Source organism: Anolis carolinensis, chromosome 5 (genome assembly GCF_035594765.1).
Source record: "Anolis carolinensis isolate JA03-04 chromosome 5, rAnoCar3.1.pri, whole genome shotgun sequence".
Lineage (NCBI taxonomy): Eukaryota > Metazoa > Chordata > Lepidosauria > Squamata > Dactyloidae > Anolis > Anolis carolinensis.
Genome location: NC_085845.1, coordinates 81,426,998 through 81,452,311, shown reverse-complemented (window position 1 = coordinate 81,452,311; position 25,314 = coordinate 81,426,998). Strand labels below are relative to the sequence as shown.

The 25,314-nt window shown below is 40.0% G+C and overlaps 1 protein-coding gene across 2 annotated transcripts; it reads left to right on the top strand.

Moving 5' to 3' along the window:
- trmu (tRNA mitochondrial 2-thiouridylase) lies at positions 1–18,362 on the top strand. 2 transcript variants are annotated; one of them, XM_003221518.4, is made up of 11 exons: positions 1–147; positions 4,442–4,607; positions 5,380–5,486; positions 6,278–6,400; positions 7,477–7,649; positions 8,633–8,686; positions 8,841–8,907; positions 13,337–13,437; positions 15,541–15,685; positions 15,859–15,941; positions 17,675–18,362. In XM_003221518.4, the coding sequence occupies exons 1-11, from the start codon at positions 66–68 to the stop codon at positions 17,825–17,827; spliced, it is 1,254 nt and encodes a 417-aa protein (XP_003221566.2). In that variant the 5' UTR covers positions 1–65; the 3' UTR covers positions 17,828–18,362. The 2 variants fall into 2 exon arrangements, with proteins under 2 accessions (XP_003221566.2, XP_008109817.2); XM_008111610.3 differs by lacking the exon at positions 17,675–18,362 and adding an exon at positions 16,761–17,628.
- The last annotated feature ends 6,952 nt before the right edge of the window (positions 18,363–25,314 follow it).

Sequence of the window (25,314 nt, the reverse complement as noted above, 5' to 3'; positions counted from 1 at the left end):
CCGCAGCGCAGGCCGAAAGCGGAAGTTGAGAGAAGGAAGGAAGGAGGGGGAGCCGAAGGGACGCGATGCTGGGCGCGCGGCGCGTGGTCTGCGCGCTCTCGGGCGGCGTCGACAGCGCCGTGGCTGCAGTCCTGCTCCGGCGGAGAGGTGAGCGGGAAGCAGGCAGGCAGGCAGGCAGGCAGGCAGAGAAGGCCTCAACTGCGCCTTCCCGCACGAAGCGGTTCTGACTGAGGGACCTCATCCCGCCTTTTCAGAATCTCTTTTATTCCTCACATTTCTTTCCCTCACATCTTTCTCTCCCCTTTTATATAGAAAGCAGTTATGGTTTCCCGCATTTTTTTCTTATGACGCCCTCTACTATGAGCCACTTTGCCTTTTCTCTTTGACAAAGAGAGAGCTGGAGTGTTCCCCAAACCCTCCAGTAAATATGTATCCCAGTGCGAGTGTGTGTATGTGTGCACATACATAGGTAAAGGTAAAGGTTTCCCCTGACCTTAAATCCAGTCGTGACCGACTCTGGGGTTGGTGCTCATCTCCATTTCTAAGCTGAAGAGCCGGCGTTGTCCATAGACACCTCCAAGGTCATGTGCTCGGCATGACTGCATGGAGCGCTGTTACCTTCCCGCCGGAGCGGTAATAATAATAATAATAATTTTATTTTTGTACCCCGCCACCATCTCCCCAGAGGAACTCGGGACGGCTTACAGATATAAAACCAGCATACAGTATACAGTTTTACAAAAACACACAAATAAATTTAAAAGGCATTAAAAATCACAATCATTATAAAACACATGGAAAACACAGCAATAAAAACATAAAATGAGTTGGGCAAAGTGCACTGAGTGACACTTGTAAACAAGAAGGAAGATTAAGGTGCTACAGGGTTATGGGAAGAGCCTTAAACTGGGGTGAACTCTGAGGCTATGTCAAGGAGTTAACCAACAAGTACAACTGGTCAGAAGAACCCACTAGTACCAGGGTTTAGCAAACAGTGGGCGGTACTTCTTCAAAGGCCTGTTTGAAGAGCCAGGTTTTCAGGCTCTTCCTGAACACTTCCAAGGTGGCAGCTTGCCTAATTTCCCTGGGGAGCGCGTTCCAGAGCCGGGGGGCCGCCACGGAGAAGGCCCTCTCCCTCGTCCCCACCAACCGCACTTGTGACGGAGGCGGAAGCGAGAGGAGGGCCTCCCCCGACGAACGAAGAGATCGTGCGGGTTCATAGGGGGAGATGCAGTCAGAAAGGTAAGTGGGTCCCAAACCGTTCAGGGCTTTGTAGGTCAGCACCTGCACCTTGAATTGGGTCCGGAAGGTGAACGGCAGCCAGTGGAGCTCCTTAAGCAGAGGAGTAGACCGCTCCCTGTAATTCGCTCCTGTTAGGAACCTGGCTGCTGCCCGCTGAACTAGTTGGAGTTTCCGGGCCGTCTTTAAAGGCAGCCCCACGTAGAGTGCGTTGCAATAATCCAATCTAGAGGTAACTAAGGCATGGACCACCGTGGCCAAGTCCTACTTCATGAGGTACGGTCGCAGTTAGCACACAAGTTTTAATTGCGCAAAAGCCCTCCCGGCCACTGCCGACACCTGAGCATCAAGTGTCAGAGTTGAATCGAGGAGGACACCCAAACTGCGGACCTGTGGCTTCAGGGGGAGTGTGACCCCGTTGAGCACAGGCTGCCACCCTATACTGCGATCCGACAAGTGACTGACCTGGAGGATCTCTGTCTTGTCAGGATTGAGCTTCAGCCTGTTCACCCTCATCCAGCCCATCCTTGGTTTCCTTGGATTTTGGTGGAAAGGAGTAGTAGAGTTAAGTGTCATCTGCGTAGAGATGGCACCTAACTCCAAAACTCCAGATGACCTCTCCCAGTAGTTTCATGTAGATGTTGAAAAGCATGGGGGACAGAATAGAACCTTGCGGGACCCCACAGGACATTGGCCAGAGGTCTGAGCAGGTGTCCCCCAGGTTCATTAACTGAGAACAGCCCTTCAGGAAGGACGAGCCAATGCAGAGCAGTGTCCCCAAGACCCATTCCGGAGAGCCGACCCAGAAGGATACCATGGTCGATGGTATCGAAAGCTGCCGAGATGTCCAAGAGAACCAGCAGGGTCACACTCCCCCTGTCAAGTTCCCTTTGAAGATCATCCACCAAGGCGACCAAAGTCATCTCGATACTGTGTCCAGGTCTGAAACCAGACTGTGACTGGTCGATGTCCTCTAGGAATCCCTGGAGCCGGGAGGCAACCAACCGCTCTAGCACCTAGCACATGGGGAATGTTTATTAAACTGCAAAAACTGGGACATCCTGCAGCACATTTTGCTATAGTTTTTCAATGAATATTTCATAGATCTCAATGAATTTAACATAGTTTGTGGCAGCAACAAAAATGAAATTTCCGGAGCATAACTACGTTCAAAGTACCGCATAATTAAGCAGGAAATAACACTTTCAAACAATACTTTTTTCAAAATTGTTTACATAGCGTGATCATAGTTCATGTCTTAGTAGGGTAGGAACAATACAGCCCTTCAGGTGTTCGACTGTAACCCCCAAAATTCTTCATCATTGGCTATGACTTGAAGTCAGATGGCATCTTTCTTCCATCTCAGGTTTAGGATTGCAGTATCACAGTGTTTAAGATTATATTGTGGATTAACAGCTCAATTTTGTGCTCAAACTTTGTTTCGATAGATTCTTAGGTTATATTCAGCACTTGTGTATATTTGGAGCTGCCAACCAGAACTTGGAAAGTAACTTTGGAAAATTAATTCAAAACTTTATTTGGTATTTAGAGGACACACCCTGAAGTTAATATTTTGTAAAAATTAATCTTTCCTGTTTCTTAGAAAGCAATTTAATTGCTTTAAGGATACACATACGTTATTTAAATTGGGGTGTATCTACTCCGTAGAATTAATTCAGTTTGGTTTAACTGCACTGCCTCAATGCTAAGGAATCCTCAGAGTTGTAGTTTTACACAGTCTTTAGTTTTCTCTGGCGAAGAGTGTTAGTTTCTTGCTGCTCCCAGGGTTCCATAGCATTTGAGCCATGGCAGTTAAAGTGGTGTCAAGTTGCATTAATTCTACAGGATATAGGCACTCAAAATCTCTATCCATCCACATCTTCACTTCAGTACTAGCATGACTCACCATTTCATCTAGGTGATATTTTACCTTTTAGTGAAGTCTCACCCTTCTTTAGCTATAAAGGTGACTCAGATATTACGATGATGCGTAAAAAGGACCGAAAATCTAAGGAATTGACCTGCTGACCAACTTTATGTAATTGTAGCCTTTGAAAAAACTTTCACCTGTGCTTTCACCAATCCTATCTGTGGCGGACAGAGAGAAAACTATCCTAAAGATCTGAACAGTCAGGCAAGTTCATGGAAAGCGGAAATGACCTTTCAGATAGTATGGACTCAAGCTGAACAATCTTCACTTGTTTAGGTTTCCACCATTTATTTTCTTCTGTTGCCTTTTGTATGTAGTCTTTTACACATAATCTTCTTCCCTGCAGTTTGGAAATTGCCATTTATTCTTAAAAGTAGGGGATGACGTGTCTTTCCTTTGGCTCTAAGATCTGGAAGTCTTATGTAGCTTTTACTCTGCATCCACAGCCACTTTCGTAGTTTCAGCTAGGATAGTTCATATGAATGGCACCAGAGTATGTGACTATATTTCATATCACAGACTATGCTGGGCTGTGGCGCAGGCTGTTGAGCAACCAGTTGCAACAAATCACTCTGACCACAAGAGGTCATGAGTTCGAGGCCAGCTTGAAGCCCCGTCCGTGTTTGTCTTGTCTTTGTTCTATGTTAAGGCATTGAATGTTTGCCTTATATGTGTAATGTCATCTGCCCTGAGTCCCCTTCAGGGTGAGAAGGGCGGAATATAAATACTGTAAATAAATAAATAAAATAAATATGCTAGGATTAGGAAAGAGAACATAAATTGTTGTCTAGCTCGTTTCAGATTTTAATGATGGATACAACTGTAAGGTAGTCCATTTTTTGTTCCTGAACTATTGTTTATTTTGGCGTGTCATCTGTTGATGTGTAGGTGCTTTGAAAGATGTAAGTAAATGAGTGGAAGAAGGGGAAACAAGTTTCTAATTTTATTTTTATTTTTTAATATGCAATATAGGATTGTTTATGTTACAGCAGAGCTGGAGGCCCTTGGCCCTCCAGATATTTCAGACTTTTACTTTTAGAAAGCTCAGCCATCATGGTCACTGTTATAAGGGATTTTGGGAATGGGAAGTGCGTGAGGTTTCCCCAACCTTGTAAAATAGAAAAGGGATTGATGTGGGAAATCTCTTGCTTAGGAACATGGTCCTTTTTCATAATAAAAAAAGATGGATCATTTAATTTGTAAGGATTATCCAAATTAATTTTTCATTGAACATCATTTCTTTCTCTCTGTTGGATTTTTGTTCTTCCATAGGATATGACGTGACTGGAGTTTTTATGAAGAATTGGGACATTGCAGATGAAAAAGGAGTTTGCTCTGCTGACAAAGACTGTGATGATGCTTACAGGGTTTGTGAGATACTCAACATTCCATTTCATCAGGTTTCCTATGTAAAAGAATATTGGAATGATGTCTTCAGGTAGGAAATTTTTATGAACTTTTTGCTAAAAGAACACCTTGTAAATGTTAACTGACAGTAGAACTTCCAACGTTGCGTAGAACAGGGGTAGGAGAAACCCTGCAAACTCAAGGAAGTTCCTTTGCCATAATGAGCAGAAGACAACAACTATCAAAATAGTGTCAAATGTGAACTCCTTATATATGTTGCATAAAAACAAAAACTTTCTTTTTATTTTATTATATTTGCAGTGCATATGCATCATGGGATTTAGAATTATATGTCAGTATTTCCTGGTTGTAGTTGAAAAAATATTCACGAAGGAGAAGTTTTACTGCAATATTTCCAATTTTTATATTTGATTTTGAGTATTTATTTGCTTCCACTATAAGTCTTTCAATATTGGTGTTCTCACTATGTTTCCCATAGTAGTCCATAATCCAAAATTATTATCTCCTCTTCCTGCAGAAGTTGTTGGATAAAGATCCAAGCTTAAGCAAAAAAAGTATACATGGAATAAAATCAGGGAAATAGCTTATTTAGTTCTTGCCATGTTGCTTAGGTGAAAATGCAATGTATTGGACTTTTGTTTTTCCACAAAAATAAGTTGCATTCCGGTCCATACTGTATTAGGAGTAAGTTCCAGTGAGTTTACTAACATTTCTTTTTCATTGGACTTTCATGGGATTGTGTTGCAAGAGGTTTACTGGTGCGCCCACATAGAAAAAGTTCCCTTAAATATAACCACACATGAGGCTAATCTTCAAAAATGGTTCTACATTATGTTTTCCAGCTACCTCTTAAATGAATATGAACTAGGAAGGACTCCAAATCCTGATATTATATGCAACAAATACATCAAATTCAATTATTTATTTCATTATGCTGTGGATAAACTTGGTAAGTTCTTTTTGACTAAGTATATTATTAAAAGAAAATGATCAGGAAATTGCAACTTTATGAGGAGCAGACATGTAAAAATATAATGGATACAGTGAGCTTTGTACACAGTATTCTTGTGTCCTGGGATGAACCTGCTATAGATTTTACTGATTACTTTTTTCTTTTCTTTTTTTTAAAAAGCTTACATTGAGGCTCTGGGGTATTTTCTGACCCCAAGGATTAAAATGCCCCATGCCCACAGGAATAGTTGTGAGTGTAGAATGAAGGATGTTTCACAACATCCAAATGAGAGGCCAAAAAAGACGTGTTCACACCAGGCAGAGAATTTGTTTGATGAACTAAACCAGGCCTTTTTTTATACCCCTACCCCAGATGGAAGTAATATATTTTTATGCCCTAAAAATAATACCACTGTTATCTCAGCTGAAAGAAAAAAACCTTCATATAAATCTCTCAGACTAGGAAATGGGCATAAAGCCTGAAGGAAATACTGGCTTCTATTTATTTGCAGGTAGATGTGGCATTGGTGTTATTTTCTGTTGAAATAGTGCTGTCACTAAGATTATAAGATTCCAAAATTTCCTTATTGTCTGTAAGAGTTTGTCTGTAATCTAATACTCACTTAGGAGTAATTCCCAGGGCATTTTGTATGCATAGAGCTATATAAGATAGAGTTGTAGATTTGTCACAACATTAAAATATTCTTATGTATGTAGAATCTCCTTTTCAAGACCTTTGAAACATACCTCTGAAAAGTGTGTTCCAATGAACATTTTGAAATATTGCAGGAGCAGATGCAATTGCAACAGGCCACTATGCCAGGACCTCCCTGGGAGACAATGAAGTATTCCAGCAAAAATACATTCAGAGGCCAAAAGGCCTCTTCAGGAATAGATTTGAAATAAGAAATAGTAAGTACCTCTTTGTTTATATTTGGATTTCATATTCCTAATCATATGATAAAGGAACAGGGGATATGTGTCTTGCCAGTTGATGTTGTGCCAGAGCTGGATGTGTTGAGGATGATGTGAGTTGCACTCCCAACAACCTTTAGATGCCCTGTGTAAACCAGTTTGAGCTTTTCCTTCCCAGCTTTGGCTGAAGTTGTAAAAGAAAATCAACTATGGTTTTCAGCTGTAGTTTTTTTTTTTACATGTGTATTCTGGCAGAACTATCACATGTATCTCAAACTGAATGGATTACAGTGGTAATACTTTGCTGGATAGGCCCAATTTCAGAGATTCTTGGTTTTGGCTGGGGAATAGCTTGGGAAGGCGGAGCTTTGCTTTTTATAGCTTTACATTGGGGAACATTGCACATTTTTCCGTAATCTAGATTCCCCATTGTTTATGTCCTTTGAGGTGGGAGAGATCCAAGGCAAATAGAGCGATTCCTGCCACTAAAGTGAATGACAGAACTTTTATTGTTGACAGAATCCTGTGTGCTCCTCAGAGGTTGCTTTCTTGCAAACAACTGTAATGAGAGGAGAATGCACCCCAAATTTATCAACTGGTTGATGCTGGTGATCTTGCTCATGATTTGAATGGAACAAAAGTTTGAGGAGTAGCACCAATCATCCAAATACTTGAATTTAATTTACCCTTTGCAGAATGATTAGGAAGCCTCACCTGCCATGAATAGATGTGAGCTTCAGGATGGCCAAATAGACTCTAAGATAGGCATCCTCAAACTCTGGCCCTCCAGCTATTTTGGCCTCCAATTCTCAGAAGCCCTAGCCAGCTTGTTCAATGGTTAGGAATTCTGGAAGTTGGAGTCCCAAACAGCTGGAGGGACGGAGTTTGAAGATGCCTACTCTAAGACATCTAACATAGTGTTCATGGATTTCAGGAATTGTAGATCAAAAGATCTGCCAGGCTAAACATTCCAAAGTCCTTCCCAAGTTATAGGCAAAAGGACCATGAACTATAAATGTTGAGTAGGCTGTGAAACCATGTCATATTTCTTAGTCTCTCCTCTTTCCATCCAGCTGTAAAGCTTCTTCAGGCGGCTGATCAGTTTAAGGACCAGACGTTCTTTCTCAGCCAGATTTCACAGGAAGCCCTGCGGAGAACGATTTTTCCTCTGGGAGATTTAACTAAAGACTTTGTAAAAAAGATTGCTGCGGAACATCACCTCCACCATGTACTGCAGAGAAAAGAGGTATTGTAATGCTTAGCTGCCGAGTCCTCATGGGACAGTGCTGACTAAAGTCTGCCATTGTAATGTCATAGACTCCAGTAGTAGAATCCTGGGTTCTCTTTACCACCACTTCATTCTCAACGCCTTGTTTGTGGCATTAAGATTGTAGTAGTGATTACTATTTTCGTAGTGATTACTGCTTTCGTTTCATTTACCTTTACCTCTCCATGCATAGAAATTATGTTTGAGTGTCTATGTTGGGAAAATCTGTGCCTGGGAAGTGGGGCCAATAGATGGTCTCCTTTGCATGCAATTTCTCTATATTGGAAAACATGGGGATCTCAGGTTGAGAACCACTGCCATAGAATAAAAGATGGTGAACAACCATTATGTACGGCATGTTTCCTGGAAGAGTCAGTCACTAGAAACATGATTATTTTTCGACGAGACACAATTTATGAAGAAGGTGTAGCTGAGATCAGTCTGTTACTTTGGTTTTGTGTGATTACTTTCTGGGTGTAATTCTTTGGAGCTCGGCTGTTCTACAGATTGGGAGATAATGAGCAAGGATTAGTTACTTCAACTCCCCCAAGCAGACATTTGAAAGAGTTTTCTGTTTAACAGTTTTTTGTATGACCTGGATAGCATTTCCCTTTAATGCCTTTCTGGAACTACTTCTTTAACTCATTAAATTTGTATTTTGTACATTTGGCAGGGGCAGTTCCTTTTGCTTCCAGCATATTGATAGATATACAGGGGAAATAATGATAAGGATAATTATTGTTATATTTGTTTATATCACTCTTTTCTCTCAGAATAGAAAACCAAAAGGGCTCACAACTATAAAAACTAGACAATTAAAAAACCTACGAAGTATAGCATTATTTTGATTAAATGTTACGATTGTTAAAATACATCTATCTCCTGTGCCATCAACTGAGATTTTCAAAATACTTGTACTTCTGAAATGTTGATCAAAGAACCTTTTTTGTGGTTTATTTTAGAGCATGGGAATCTGTTTCATTGGTGAAAGGAATTTTGAAAAGTTCATTCTTGAGGTGAGGAATTACAGGTGTGCAACATCTCTAAAATTATCTGTGTTGTGTTTGCCTTTTAAAAAAATGCTGATTCATGTTGGTGTTTTCATTTTGTGTTAATATTTTCAGATTGTGGCCCTGCAATAGGTTTTACATTGAGTTATTTTTCTTGTAGTATTTGGAGCCGCGTCCAGGCAATTTTGTTTCCATCGAAGATGATAAAGTCATTGGATCACACAAAGGTTAGCAAGTATTTTGACATTCAGCTGCTTCTGTCTTGGTCAGTGTTGTTGAAATGTTGGTGTTCATTATATTGCTTCCACAGTCACGTTCTCATGGGGATGCCTCAAAAAGCAGTTGTTGATGCATATATTTGTGTTCATGTAAGAGCAAGAAACATATCCAGCGGTTCAGCATGTTGCTTTCTTTTATTTAAAGAAATCTTTCACTTCTTTCAATTAACCCCAGGGAGCATCATTGTATCTCAAAGCCAATAAACCAGTCTTACCGGTTCTCATCTCCAGGAGGAGCAAATATTTTCTAAAATTAGTGGGCTTGAAGTGTCAATTCAACACTGAGCCACGCCGAAATATTTTGCATTGTAATGCAAATAGCTCAGCAAATAGGATCTTGCTGGGAAAATTCATCAATAGCTGCTTTTGTTAGGACTGCAGCTAAACTCAGAAGGAAAAAATGATGCTGAAGACGTGGTAGATGTCAATGCCCTGGCTAATTAAAAAGTCTTAATTTTTTGATTTGAAGAGCATTGGCTCTGCTGTGTTACTGCTGCTGCAGTTGTTGTTGTATGTATACCTTCAAGTTGTTTCTGACTTACGGTGACCCTGAAGTGAACCTGTCACAGCTTTCTTGGGAGAATTTGATCAGAGACAATTTACCCTTGTCTTTGAAGCTGAGGCCCCTTCCACATTGCCATATGAAATCCAGATTTTCTGCTTTGAACTAGATTATAGGGCAGTTTATACACGTATAATCCAGTTCAAAGTAGATAATGTGAATTATCTGTTTTGATAATCTGGATGATATGACCGTGTAGAAGAGGCCTGAGCGAACATGACTTCTTCGAGGTCACCCAGTGGGTTTTCATGGCTGAGCAGGCACCCAAACCACTATACCATGTTGGCTGTCTAAGTGGCTATGCTGTGCTATTGAATTTTACTAATATTAAATACCCTGTATTTTTGAAAAGTATTTCCATTTCAAAAACTAGGCTGTATAATGTTAAGATTTTGCATAACTGTATTTTCTGGCTTCTGGGCTTGTATGTCATGAACAGGAAGCAGACGTCGCAGTTAGTAGCGTGTGCAGCCTCTAAGACCTGTAGAATATTCCCCCCCCCCTAAACATCTGGCACTCAAAGCTACAAATCAGGCAGTGTGTTATGCTTTTTGTGTTGTGGTTTTATTAGCCAGTGCATGGTTGAAAACGGGGGCCTTTCTGAAGTCACCCAAAGTGTGATCCTTTAATCCTTTAAAAGTGAAACAGTACAGCAATATAAATATAAACATGCTTAAGGAGGAATCTGTTAATGCTGGAAATTAGACCAGACATGTATAGGAAGAAGGAACAATTTTCAGAAAGTAAGGGAGTGTAATAATTGCTGGGTTTTGCCTTGGTCTTCAGCTGTGTGTGAGGCTTTCGCAGGAAGGGTGGATTCAGTGGCTTTGCCTTGTTTTTCTCTATGACCCCAAGGAAGTTCTGACCTAATTCCTCATGACATTCAGTGAAGTCTGAATGGTGCTTTTTTAACTACACCTGGATTCTTCTTTAGCTGTTGATCCTTCAGGTCCTTTACAAAGAAGTTATGTATGTATATTCCAAGCGCCTTCTCTTTTTGGAAGTTAAATGGTTTAAATATATAGGTAGCCATGGTGGCCACACCTTAATTACATCCCACCTAGACTACTGTAATGAGCTTTACGAGCCCCTGAAGAGTGCCCAGAAACTTCAATTAGATCAAAGAGCTGCAGTCAGGCTACTCACAGATACTGGGCCCAGGGAGCATACCACCCCCCACCCCCGCTACAACACCTGCACTGGCTACCAATATGTTTCTGAGACCGATTCAAGGTGCTGGTTTTGACTTTTAAAGTCTTAAATGGTTCAAATCCAACTTTCTTATCTGACTACATCTCCTGCCCGATGTATGACCTGCCCAATTGCTAAGATCATCTAGATTGCAGCCACCATCTCAAATGCAGTTGGTGGTGACAAGAGAGAAAGCCTTCTCAGTGGCTGCCCCAACCCTTTGGAACGCCCTCCCCAAGGAGAATTAAAGAGCCCCTTCCTTGTCATCCTTTAAAAAACAGCTCAAAACCTTCCTGTTTAAGCAAGCCTTCAGGGATGAAAAATAGCCTGAAGGGATAAGAAGGCCAACTTTTATCAAGCTGAGCGTAGTGCAATATGATCCGACGATACTCTACAACAATGTATTTGGTTTTAAATGCTTATTTATGTTTTGTTTTATAGATGATTTTATGTGTTATATATGCTGATTGTTTTGGACTTGTATTGCTTTTAATATGTTGTAAGTTGCTTTGGGTCCCTTTGTGAGATAAAAGCAAAATAAAATGTATTGTTATTATATTATAAAACTTTTAATAAGAAACAGACCTATTTGTCTTCTGTCAAAATGGTTATATATTGATATTCGCTAATGCCACTACTGGAAAGTTACTTTGAAAATGTGATAGCTCTAAGAGGTAGAACAGAGTAGTTGGTTAAAAATATAGCATTGGGGGAAAGAAGCTGTTTTTCTTCTATAACTGTATTTGAAAGTAACAAAAATTGTAATTTTTTATTACAGTAGAGTCTCACTTATCCAAGACTCGCTTATCCAAGGTTCTGGATTATCCAAGGCATTTTTGTAGTCAATGTTTTCAATATATCATGATATTTTGGCGCTAAACTCATAACATTACAGCATAACATTACTGCGTATTGAACTACTTTTTCTGTCAAATTTGTTGTATAACATGATGTTTTGGTGCTTAATTTGTAAAATCATAACCTAATTTGATGTTTAATCCCTCCTTATTATCCAAGAGATTTGCTTATCCAAGGTTCTGCTGGGCCGTTTAGCATGGATAAGTGAGACTCTACTGTACTTAAAAAAGCCCACACATCAAAATGAATACTAGCTGGTGGCCTGTGGTACAAAATGCATCAAAGTACTATGTCCATTAAACCAAGCAACTGTGCTATTACCTTTTGTTATTTTTAAATTATAATTTAATTTAGTTGCAAAAAGAAATTACCAATAATATTTTGTAACAAGTTACTTCCAAGTTCTACCTAAAAGTGTGGAACTTATGAGTTGTAACATTATGGAAATGTGTCTTCTGTTGGCATTGCCAGAATATATACAGGCAGTCCCTGAGTTACAAACATCCAACTTATAAACGACTCATAGTTAAGAATGGAGCTGAGATAACAGGAAGTGAGAGGAATCTACCCCTTGGAAGAGAAATTTACTCCTGAAAGACTTATAATGATGAGGGACATGGGTCTCCATTGAAACTTTCTCACCAATCCTTGTTTCCACAACAATCCAAATTTTTCAAAATCCAATTATCACTGGGACAGAAAGTGAGGTGAAATTTTCTAAACAAGAGCACAGACTACAAAACAAACACCACAGGGGTGTTCACCTTTCCCTACACTGTCGAGAGCTTCCATATAGATAGATAGTTAGACTGGAGTTATATTTTAAAAATGTACTAGAAATGCCAGCAGAACTTCATTATTTACCTTATGCCTACTTTTTCACAATATCACTGCTTATTGATTTTCTTTTGCTTTAGAATTCAGTCCTGTTGGAAATCAGTTGTACTTGGGATCTAGAATAGAACCTGTTTAAGATGGTTTGCAAAGTTGGATGCCCCATAACATGTTTATAAATTTATCAATCTGTGTCGTTTTGTAATTTTATTAAACAAACCCCACATTTACTACTGAAGACTGCTTCCAAGTATACTTCAACTTACGCATCTTGATGGATTTATCATCAGATAAAGATTTAATAATTTGAGATATGATGTTATTAGAAAAAAATTTGGAGGAAATTTGCCAAATAGTTTAAATTGCATTTATAACAGCTTTTTTCACAACAGTGCCAGTAAATTGACAGACTAAGCTTGGCGTGTCCCTTGCATTTCCTTTAATACTTGCTAATTTGTGCTGTCATTTTCAGATGTTTTGTTAGTAATTACTGTTTCAAAAACCTGGAAATAGTTGACCTACAATTCCCACTAATAGTCACCCTGGCTAGGAAGATTGTCTTAAATACTGTGAACATGCAGTATTTCAGTGTGTGTAGAGGCATTTCAGGCTGGTATGATAGATAATTTTCAACATGCTCAGCATTATTTCAGTTCACATTGGAGAACTGATCTATGCCACACATGGTGAGATTTGGGAATTGAGGTTTACCTTTGAAGTATTTTTTAAAAAGAAATGCAATAATGGATAGTTAACTTCTTAATATTCACAAGTTCAACCCTCAATATTTTAGAAACATTATTTTAATAACCATAATGCTGCTGTCTGTTGAAAAGGCGGCAAATGTAAGATTGAGATATCTACTAGAACATGGCTTAAGCAATATGGAACGGATGTGTTTTTAATTATTACATTCCTCTTTTTAAAAAAAAGGTTGGTTCTTGTATACACTTGGACAGAGAGCCAGAATATCAGGCCTCAAAGATGCTTGGTTTGTTGTAGATAAAAATACAGCCTCTGGGGATGTCTTTGTGGTAAGTCTGCTTTTGCTTGTTCTGTTTATGATTCCTGCCCAAAAGAATGTGGTTTTTACTGGCCCAGGATTCTTGGCTTTTGCTTCCAAAGGAAGAAGAAAAGCCGTTAAGTGAAGTGGTATCAAGATGTTACATTACATCCTGTCCTAACGGACTCCTGGGTGACAGAATGTGGAAAAGGATGTTGCACTGAGTAACAAAATGGCAAACAATGAAAAAAATGATCAAGCAGGTCTCCTGTTTCAAAATGGCTTTACTCCATCTTACCAACTTACCATAAATTGGGTTAGTTGTGCCTGCTATTGTTTATCTTTGATCTGTTACAATTGATAGTTACTGCTATTAAATTTCTGCCCAGAACAACCAAATTTGTTCCATCTTAGACTACTTTGAAGTGTTGAAAAATTATTTTCTGGACTGCAACTTCGCAGAATCCCCTAAGGTGTGTATATTCACTCACTATGTGGAGTGAAATCTAGGTATTCTAGCCTGAGAAATTACCTTTCCAGCTGTGCAAATAATTAAAACATTTTATTTACATATTGCTAATAATCATAATAATGAAACACAAGTAAAACTTCAGAAGTTAGGCTCGCCACAGTGAGTTGATCCTTCACCATGCCATGGGGATTGTTTAATTACACTATGTAACAAAATTGGAAAAAACATTCTGTTCCTGGTTTGGCCGTGTTATTTCGTGATTAATTATGCAGTCCTTACTTTGAAAGTAGTTGATATACTCCAGAAACTTTGTTTTTGTGGCTGCCACAAACTAGATTGAATTGAACAAGACTCAATAAGATATTCACTGGAAAACTGTGGCAAAATGTGCTGCAGGATGTCACGCAAAAACAATTTTTGTAGTTTAATACACTTTTTCCTTGTTTTTATGACATAAGTAATTAGGAAATGACATTTATATCCCAGGAACAAAAATCGTGTTACATAGTGTTACAGTTAAAGAAAGCAAAGTATGGTTAGACATTATGTCTTATAGTGCCAATGCTTGCTTTAAGAAAAAAGAAAAAAGAAAGCAGCATAATTAAAAATCTCAGACAAGCCTAATATCAAATTATTCAGTAGCACCTTTTTGTTTTGTGGAAAACTCTAAATGCACCTTTACTTGCAGAAAGGTTGATGGGTCTAGGATGTACTGTTTCCATTAAAAAAGTGCTGAGAATCAACCTTTCTTCAACCAAAATAAACACCATACAAAATTATTTATTTAAAACATTTAAGTCAGAGTTAACAGCCCTGTAAAACACATCTCCAAAATTGCTAATTTATTAAAATGTTCAGAACTCTGCTAATCCAGGGAGCGGGGTGAGCTCCCATCTGTCAGTTCCAGCTTCCCATGAGAGGCATGAGAGAAGCCTCTCAAAGAATGGTAAAACATCCAGGTGTCCCCTGGGCAAGGTCCTTGCCGACAGCCAATTCTCTCACACCAGAAGCGACTTGCAGTTTCTCAAGTCGCTCCTGACATGAAAAAAAATGACAGTGTATCCAGACGAGGGATCTGTTCTGACAGGGTTTTCACAATTTGGGAGCGGCTACCGGTATTCCTTCCTCTTATTTCAGAGGAATTTGTCTAAGAAAAACCCTGTGGAAATTGTGGGATTTCCATATGTCAGCCAGTGAATTAAAGGCAAACGTACCTGCTATACACAAGAGCTTGCAAAGGATGGGAAACCTCAGCCCTCCTGCAGTTCATAGCACTTTCTTGAAGGAATTGCCTGGAGATGATTTCCTGCATCATTCTAAGACTTCTCTGATCTTTGTCTCTGTGTAAAGATTCAATAAACTTCAGTACTTTCGACTTGTAAACAATAGCTTGAGGCAAGTTACATTAGGATGAAAACTTTGTGGCCCCCCAAGACTTCAGCTCCCATCATCCTTCACTATTTGGTTAATAACCACAAAGTATTGTGCACAATGTAAAAATGAAATATGTTACAACCAAAGTTTCTTGTATTATGAATGACTTGCTTCAGTTTGGATATAAACCATTGCTCCTGTTCTCACTTTTGGCCCTTTACATTTGATTTTGAAGTTGCTCTTACGCTTTGCCATGCTGAGTTGTAATTTGATATTCTCGCCTTTAAGGCACCCTCCACGGACCACCCTGCGCTTTACAGAAGTCTCTTGCGGACAAATAGAGTGCACTGGATTGCGGAGGAACCGCCCGCTGAACTGATTCGGGACAAAATGATGGAGTGCAATTTCCGCTTCCAACACCAGATGGCACTAGGTGACCAGTCTTTGCCAATTTTGCAAAACTTTTAGTGTAATTTTGCAGCAGCCTTTAGTTTTTCAAAAGAAGGAGGCAAACATTATTGCACTTCAACATTTATTTGCATCTAAGATAATTGGGTGAGAGTGTAGATGCTCATGGTTTAACTTTTCCTTGCATTTCACTTTTAGTGCCTTGCACATTAACTTTGAATCAGGATGGGACTGTATGGGTCACACTAGTCACACCCTTGAGGGCTCTGACACCAGGACAGGTATGTTTTCAACTTGTTGTCTATGTTTTAACTCTGCACCTATTTTATCTCTGGAAGTCTAGTCTTTACATTTACTGTAGACCATTTAACAGTTTGACTAATACAGATTGTTAAAGGATCAAAATATATTGAAACTTCTCAGTTTAGTTTTGCTATAGGCCCCTGTCACACTTTATAGTGCTATTATACAGCCATGACAATGTATGAAATGCCGAGATTCACAGATTTGGGTCCTTGTCCGTAGAGCTCTCAGGCCTCACTAAACTACAAATCTCAGTATTTCACAAATAAATAGTGGTGTAAGTGGAATGATAGTGTTATAGCAATGTGGTATGATAGGTCCCTCTATAACTCTTTGAGTTCTTAATTACTTACATTTATATGATATTTTTGTTGCTAGTGTTTTGTTGGTAATATTTGAACTTGGAAAAATGGCATGAATTTATTGTTCATTACCCTTAGATTTAGCTTGATACCCAGTTATCGATTATTTCAACAAGTTTTTTTAAGTACAGACAATCCCCGAGTTATGAACCACCAACTTACATACAACTCATAGCTAAGAACAGGGGTGAGACAACAGGAAGCAAGAGGAAAGCTACCCCTAAGAAGGGAAATGCATTCCTGGAAGAGTTATGGGGAAAAGGGTCTCTACTGAAGCTGTATCACCAATCCTTGTTTTGATAGCAACCCAATTATTTCAAAATCTAATTGTCAAAAGGACAGACAGTGAGGGGAAATCTTCTGAACAGGGGCAACATTACAGGGGTCTTAACCCTTCCTTGTTCTATCCAAAACTAAAACTGTGTATTTGCTTAGCTGCAGGCTCTGTCAAGGTGAGGTGATAACACCCAATTACTCATCTGGGACCTAAGGAATTTTTGAGACGGATGTGCAAATACCTAGGCCCTGGGTTGCAACCACTGGACACATATTTCGTTGAAAAACAGCAACTGAAATGATCAAAGGTCTAGAGACCATGCCCTATGAGGAGCATTTTAAAGAGTTGGGCATGTTTATCCTGCAGAACAGAAGGTTGAGAGGAGGCATGACCACCATATATAAATACAGTATGTGAAAGGCTGTCATAAGAGGGAGCAGGCTTGTTTTCTGCTGCTCTTGAAACTAAGACTTGAAACAATGGGTTCAAATTACAGGAAAGGATATTCCAACATTAGGAAGAACTTCCTGGCCATGAGAGCTATTCAGTAGTGGAACTCTCTGCCTCAGAGTGTAGTGGAAGCTCCTTCCTTTGAAGGCTTTTAAACAGAGGCTGGATGGCCATCTGTTGGGGGTGGTTTGATTGTGCTTTTCGTGCATGGCAGGGGTTTGGACTAGATGGCCCATGTGATCTCTTCCAATTCTGTCATTCTAAGTGTTAAGCACATTTATGTTTTTTTCAGAGGCCTAGAAGTTGCTGTTTCAATTCTTAGCTGTGTGAGCACCTAATTTTCAACACTGGAAGATGAATTTGAAACTGTTTTTTAAAAAGGGGGTTTATAATGTGGCATGAAAATTTGGGTGTTCTGCAATTGTTATTAAAATTGTAGGTTTTGCAATTCAACTGAATTGCAATGATTTAGCTTATGTTTTAGAGAGGTATTGGCATAGCTATTAGCTGTAATGGCTATAGGATTCTGGGAAATGTCATTCAAAAAGGTCACACTTGTAACCTCAAAATGTGTTTGGTTGCATGTTGCTTTCAATACATATGTCTTCTTTTTGTCTTTCAGTTTGCCGTTTTCTACAAAGGGGACGAATGCCTCGGCAGTGGAAAGATTATGAGATTGGGTCCATCAGTGTATACTTTGCAGCAGGGCAAAAACAGAGAAAGGACAGCGGGAAATGTGCCCACCAATGAGGTCAAGGTAGAGCCGGCCACATGACGGCTTGCTTTCTTAATGAAGCAAAGACTTTGTTAGTTGAAAGAGTTCAAATTAAAAAAAGTTCAAATAATCATACAGACAATTCATGGATGAACTTATGGACATATTAGTCTAAATAACTTCCCTGGGTAAGTTAAGGACATTTTAAATAAAAGAAATATTTTAATGTATTGTTGAAGGCTTTCATGGCCGGAATAACTGGGTTGAATTTTCCAGGCTGTATGGCCATGTTCCAGTAGCATTTTCTCCTGACATTTCACCTGCATCTGTGTCTGGATATTCAGAGGTTCTGTTGGCAGTGAAGTAAGTAGATTGTATATATCTGCATGGAATGTCCAAAGTGGGAGAAAGAACCCTTGTCTTCTATTTAAAGCAAGTGTGAATGTTGCAGTTAGCAAACATGAATAGCATTGAGTAGCCATGAAATATTTTTAGTATGATGGTGGTGTTATATTAATAAGGAAGGTTTAAAAAACCCGTTTCCTTTTTGAGAATGCAATGATTTAATCAACACTGGAGTGCAGAACCTTTTTTTTTTTAAAAAAAATAAACAGGACTATAAGATACAGGCATACCTTAGTTAAAACAAGCATCTTGATGAAAAGTCTGCTTTTTACAAACTCCTGCCCAGTTTTCCCTTTGGCTCCTCATGTCCAGCTGGATATCTCTTCAAAAGCATTGACATGGAGAAGATGGGGAAGGAGGGCTGGGAGATGCAGGCTTTGGTGTCAGGCTGCAGCAGCAAGTCTGCAGAAAACAGTGCAATAATCTAAAGCTGAACTGGGAAGAATCGATCTCTAGTAGTCAGTCCCATTGTAGCAGTCTTTTCCTGCCTACAACAGGCAAGGCCAACAGCAGGTGCCTGCAGCAGCCCTTTTTACGGAGCAAAACAGAGAGAATAGGAAAGCAGCAAGCCTACCTCACCAGCTACCCTACAGTACTTTTAAAAAACCCACCAATCTATAAATGTATTCTACATGGAGTCTGTGAAATGTGCAGATATGGGTGACTGACAATCTACTAACCTTGGAGGTGGGTCATGCCACACAGAAGAACAACACTGCTCTGCTGAAAGCGGCGTCCTTCTTCACCAAGATGTCCAGTTTGTAATGGGTTGCAAACATGGAAGGTGTTGACCACACTGCCGCTTTACAAATGTCATCAAGTGGGATGCCTCGCAAGAAAGCTTGAGAGGTGGACACCGATCTAGTCGAGTGAGCAACTACGTGCTGTGGCGGATCTTTGCCTGCTAGCTGGTAAGCGAGGTGGATTGTAGAGATGATCCAGAAAACCAGCTGCGGGGAGTTTACCGGAAGGCCTAGGGCGTCCTTTCTGTACTTAAGGAATAGCCTTGGGGACTTCCTGTGAGGGGCAGTCCTGTGGATGTAAAAGGCTAGTGCCCTCTTGATGTCGGAGTGGATGACTACTTCCAGAGGACAGGATGGCTTAGGGAAAAAGGTAGGTAGAACGATGTCCTGGCATATATGGAAATGTGACACCACCTTGGGTAGAAATGTCACATCCATATGAAGAACAACCTTGTCGAAAGCGAATGTAGGGAGCATCTTCCTGAAGGGCAGTGATTTCGCTGGGCCGCCTAGCCAATGTAATGGCCACTAAGAACACTCTTCCAAGAAAGGTAGCCAGGAAACTGATAATAGAATTAGTGGTCAGGAGAACGGGACCACGAGTAGCTATAGGACGCCCGAGGCAGGCTCCTGGAGCAGGAGTCCCATGAGTCCTCCGATTGTGATCGCCTGGGGGGCCTCTCACTGCTGTGATACTCCGGTGTTGAGGGAGGCGGGTTATGCAGTATTGTTTGTGGGAAAGGTACTGCTGAAGCTTGCTTGGCGCAGCCAGGATTGGCCCCAACGTCAGTCACGCCTGCAGCTTGCAGGGGCTCAGCTGAGGAGAGATGCGGAGGCGCCTCCGGCTTAGGGTTCGGAGCTGGGGATGCGCGGCCCCGAGAGGCATTTCCCACACTTGATGTCTCGATGGGAAGGGCTCAAGGGCTTGGTGCCAGTGAGTTGCCTTCCTTTTTTCGACTTCTTATGCCCTCCCTTCAGGGGCACCTTTGAAAGCTTTGATTTCTTCTTGGGTGCATCAAACAAGGGTGTCACCAGTGGCCTCTGCCACAAACTCAGTCCCTGGGGGGATGGGATATTGCGCACCTGATACAGAGGGAAGCGAGGGCGGTTCAGAGGAAGGGTGCTTCCTTTGCTGCACACTCTCTGGTGCTAGGGCCTGCTTGTAGAGAACGGCCTTAAGACGGGCCTCTCTATTACATCGCATCTGGGGGGGGGGGGGGTGAAGGCCTGGCATATTTGACAGGATTGAGGTACATGGCCTTCCCCCAAACATAAAAGGCACATACTGTGCCTGTCAGAATCCGGGAGCTTCCCCCTGCAGGCCACACACTTCTTAAAGAATAAAGTAGACATTTCCTGCCTGAGAGTAGTCAGTGATATCAGAATCAGGGTTGGAGAGGTCCGGATAGTTGATGGAGGCCTGAGTCAGCAGGAGTAGTAAGCAACAGTCCAAAGGATGAGGCAGTAGCAGTGGTCAAAGGGAGTCCGTGTAAGTAAAAGCGTTAAAAGCTTAGGGCTACTAGAAAGGTTCTTTCAGTGCTGCTTATCGCGGTGGAAAAAGAAGGTGTAGCCCCGCCCACAGGGCTTCTGCCAAAATGTTTCTTTCAAAAGGCTCTAGAGTGTTCCGGAAGACTGCAGGCGAAACCCCTATGTGTGCATTTCACAGACTACACATAGAAGAATTGCATACACAATAAATGTTACTCTCTAGGTGACTTAAATGTTTTTTGTTTACATAAATAATTCTTACATGATCAAGGTTTTTTATTTCTTGGTGCATGTGGCTCTTTTTGATGAAAAAGTTAACTACTATGTTAGTTCTGCCAACTTCCTTCTCCCCTCTTGAAAGATGCTATGCGATCCCTTTGTGCGCTGATCCAGACTAAAAGGACTGTGCCTTTGAATTCTACCACAATTTGAATTGCGTGGCAGATGAGTATGTTCAAACAAAACTTTTGTATGCCACTCGGCATTCGACAAATACGACACTATGACTATTTTGTAAGAGTGACATAAATCGTGTTCATAACCTGCAATGAAATTTTAGTAAAAAGTGAGTAAAATCTATTTTTTTATCTAGGGTATATATGCCCTTCCCTTCAGCCAAAACAAATATTTCAGAGGCAGTTAAAAATTTTTAATACAGTAGAGTCTCACTTATCCAACATAAACGGGCCGGCAGAACGTTGGATAAGCGAATATGTTGGATAATAAGGAGGCACTAAGGAAAAGCCTAGTAAACATCAAATTAGGTTATGATTTTATGAATTAAGCACCAAAACATCATGTTATACAACAAATTTGACAGAAAAAGTAGTTCAATGCGCAGTTATGCTATATAGTAATTACTGTATTTACGAATTTAGCACCAAAATATCACGATGTATTGAAAACATTGACTACAAAAATGCGTTGGATAATCCAGAACGTTGGATAAGCGAGTGTTGGATAAGTGAGACTCTACTGTAGTGCAGTTCCCGGCCATCAGGCTTGCAATCTAAGTAAAACACAAGTAAAAGAGAATAGCAATAGAAGATGGGGATGAAATCCAGCAAATACTGTCAATTTTCTTCTTCCAAGCCACAGCAGTGGAAATTGGGTGGAGGGAGGGCCTTTCTTCCTTTGCAGGGAAAGGAAATGGGGAGAAACAGAAGAAATCTCATAGTATTTCTTGGTCTGATTTATTTTAGCATCGACTTTCACATGTTACGTCCTTATACATCCTTAAAGACTTAGAAATTTATTATGGCATGAAAGTTTATGTCATAATAAATGTTTTTATCGTGTTGTCGAAGGCTTTCATGGCCGGGATCACAGGGTTGTTGTATGTCTTTCGGGCTGTGTGGCCATGTTCCAGAAGCATTCTCTCCTGACGTTTCGCCCACATCTATGGCAGGCATCCTCAGAGGTTGTGGCCTCACAACCTCTGAGGATGCCTGCCATAGATGTGGGCGAAACGTCAGGAGAGAATGCTTCTGGAACATGGCCACACAGCCCGAAAGACATACAACAACCCAATGTTTTTATCCTTAAGGTGCTGTAAGATTGATTTCTTAAGTTCATAACATACAGGTTTATATAGAAACATCTCTTCAGTTTCTTCCAAAAGTTTGAAACTCATAACCATATTAAATCTTTTTCCACAACATATTTCTTCCTGAGTTGAAAATAGTGCCTCTATGGGGGATAATGAATTTCTTGTTCAGGTTCATAATTTTATATGACTTCTGAACTAAATTATGTTCAAGTTAAGATACTACTGTCACGAACCAAAGTACATGATTGACTCATATTTGAAGCATTTTGATATGTGTTGACATCAACAGACAAATCATCATCACTTACAAAATAGATATAGGGAGGGTTTTTACTACTGCTTTAGGTATACCTTAGAGCACAGTTTATTTTTGGAGCACTGTAGGTCTTACTGGGGCTTATACAACAGCATCTGAATCAATATACTTTATCCAGTTTCACGGTTTATATGTACATTATGTGTACTTACAGTTTATGCCTATGTTTGAAGAGTAGAGGTGTAGTTATTGTTGGAGTTTCAAGTCAGAGCAAGCTCTTCCAATATGAAGACCACCTGAGATGATTTATGCTAGTGAATTTCTATGTAAGTAAGGTTATTATAAGTCAAGATTATTATAAAAAGCACCTACTCTGGTATTGCATCACAGAATGTACTGGACAAGGGTAGAGACTGTACATCACTAACAGGTCTATGCAAAATATATTTCTAAGGTCTGTCAGGAAACAATGGTAGAGAAGTCTGTCTACAAAGAAGTAGACACTTAGAAGTGTAAAAGGCCAAATTCCAAGTATGAGAGAAAAAATAAGTAATTACATTGGAATACCGCCGATTTCTGGGCCTGAATATATTGCACAAGATTTCTCTAACTTTACATTTTAATATATTGGGTTTATGGTTCCCGTCCCCTTGATCAGGTCATGTAAGTGTTATTTATTTCTATAATTGTATTTTTACTTTGCTTAATAATGTGTTATTATGTTTGTTATGTAATGTTTGTGTTGTTTTTATGATTGGAAACTGCCCAGAGTCCCATCCGGGAGATAGGGTGGTATATAAATAAAGTTTTTTTATTATTATTATTTTAAAATAAAGGCAAAATTTAAAATAATTTTGAATAGACATCGAGTTCTAGACCTGGCAAGGCGCACGTGGAGGAGGCCTTTCTAATTTACATTGAAGTTGTGTTGCTTGAGTTTCAATTGACTTCTTTGTAAGTTTTCCCTTTCAGTTTGCTTCTCTGAGGCTCCCCCCACCACACACACACACACACACACACACACACACACACACACACACACACACACAAAGCCCTCCAAAGGACTCCCGTAAGTCTTATTTTCAGTAAAATCTGTCCTAGTTGAAGAAATGATGTTTCAAAGCTTCCTGAACAGTTCCAGTGCTTTACCTTGCTTACAAAGATAATTCAGACATGATTTCTGGCGGACGGGACAGCTGTGCCTACAGTAGGGCAAATTGAAGTTATGTTTATTTTTAGGAAGTTGACAGCATAGACTTATCTGGCTATGCAAATGTTAGCATAAGGTTTAATGGGAGGGGGGCACTGGTGTTTCTGCAGTTTATTGTACAAGTTCAGAGCCTCCCAGTTTTGGGTTGCAATTGCACTATGTAACACGATTTTTGTTCCTGGCTTATAAAAGTCATTTATTAATTGGTTCTATCATGAAAACATGGGAAAAGTTTATTAAACTGAAAAAAACTTGTTTGTGTCGAACATCCTGCAGCACATTTGGCTATAGTTTTTTAATGAATATTTCATTGAGTCTCGTCCAATTCAACATAGTTTGTGGCAGCCACAAAAACAAAGTTTCTGGAGCATAACAGCTACTTTCAAAGTAAGTACCACAGAATTAAACAGGAATAACAGTTTCAAACCAGGAACAGAATATTTTTCAAATTTTGTTACATAGTATTATGTAGGAGTAGACTGGTTTAAGGGGCCAGTGAGAGACTTCAGCAAGGGAAATCAGTTTTCTGAATCCTTGGCCTCAGGATGGTATTTAAATCCAAAGCTGACTTCATTTATGATATAGTTCAAGTCACAGGTACGTTTACTGAAGGGGGAACTGTGCACTACAAAGAAGTTGGCTATCTGTTAAGGTGGCAGTCTCTTTTCTTTATAATGGGTGGGTAGGCTTCTAGTTTTCTCTCGGAGATCCACCAGCCTGGTTTGGGTGCAAAAGACGGAACAAAGGTGGTGTGAGATCAGGAATATGTTTTAAACACTAGAACTGAATGGAAGTAATTGTTTTTCTACCCAGGTCGGTTACTCAATGCTTTCCTCCAGTATACAGTAATTTCAGTGTGCAATTTGCTGCTGCTATTGTTAAACGAAACCATTTTTGAATCTGAAATCTTGCTGGTGTTCACAGAGATCTAGTGGAGGCAGACCTGCCTTCTGGTTCCCTTTCTTCCATAGCATAGACGAACTAGGCTTGCGTCTCACTCCTGTGAACATTCATGTTGCCCATTTGCACCAGATCACAACATCGCAAATGCGACAGGGTGAGAGTGGAAGTAGTTTGATGTGTTTGGTATCAAAATTGTGTTTCTTGAAATATTTACTTCTACCTTAAGAGTAATTTGGAAATGCAGACACACAGGTCTGTGCACATATAAAAGAAAACCTTCAGGCAGATTCTGGGTTTGGCCTTTTTATATCATTGGAAGCAAAGCCAGAAGATCCCTAATCCCCGCAGAGCCACAGGAAAATAAAATACAGTATTCCTGAGATCGTAAACACCCTATTTGACTGGTTTCTTTTCTAAAGGTTATAACCTTTGAAGAAAATGCAGTTCTTAGACACTGCTTGTGACTTGCCTGGATGTATTTCAATACCAAGGTTTAAACTGCTGCCTTTTGACCAATTGTATTTTCCCTGCTGTCTGTTTAATAGAAAGAAGCCATTTCCCACTATATACCCAGTAAGATTGATTGATTTGTGTGGTATGTTGTTTATCCAATTTCTTTTTCCAAAAGTTATCAGTACAGCTGATGGCATTTTCATGATATTTAAAAAATTGTAATGTTGAAAGGTTGAGTCTTTTAATTTATTCTCAAATCATTTCTCTAAAATCATGCATAGGTCTCTAAAAGTCATGCTTTGTATATTTATCCTCCTTGTGCTTGTGAGATAGATACTCTTTAAAGGGTTCTCTTTGTACTGGTGAGTCATATGTTGCATTGCCCCACTTTATGCTGTTTCAAACTTAACATATTTATCCAGAAATAAAACCAGCCTTGCCCACATTGCACAGTTCTCTGAACATGCCTGTGCAATTGAGGGAGTGAGGAGCCTCTTCTGAGTTTTTGTGTGAAGTTTTGAGCAGTAAGAAAAGCAGGCT

Excerpts from the sequence above, each read along its gene's own strand:
- trmu (XM_003221518.4), top strand. The coding sequence starts at position 66 with ATGCTGGGCGCGCGGCGCGTGGTCTGCGCGCTCTCGGGCGGCGTCGAC. Across the intron at positions 5,487-6,277 it reads TTATGCTGTGGATAAACTTG|GAGCAGATGCAATTGCAACA; the intron begins GTAAGTTCTTTT and ends GAAATATTGCAG. Across the intron at positions 8,908-13,336 it reads AGTCATTGGATCACACAAAG|GTTGGTTCTTGTATACACTT; the intron begins GTTAGCAAGTAT and ends TTTAAAAAAAAG.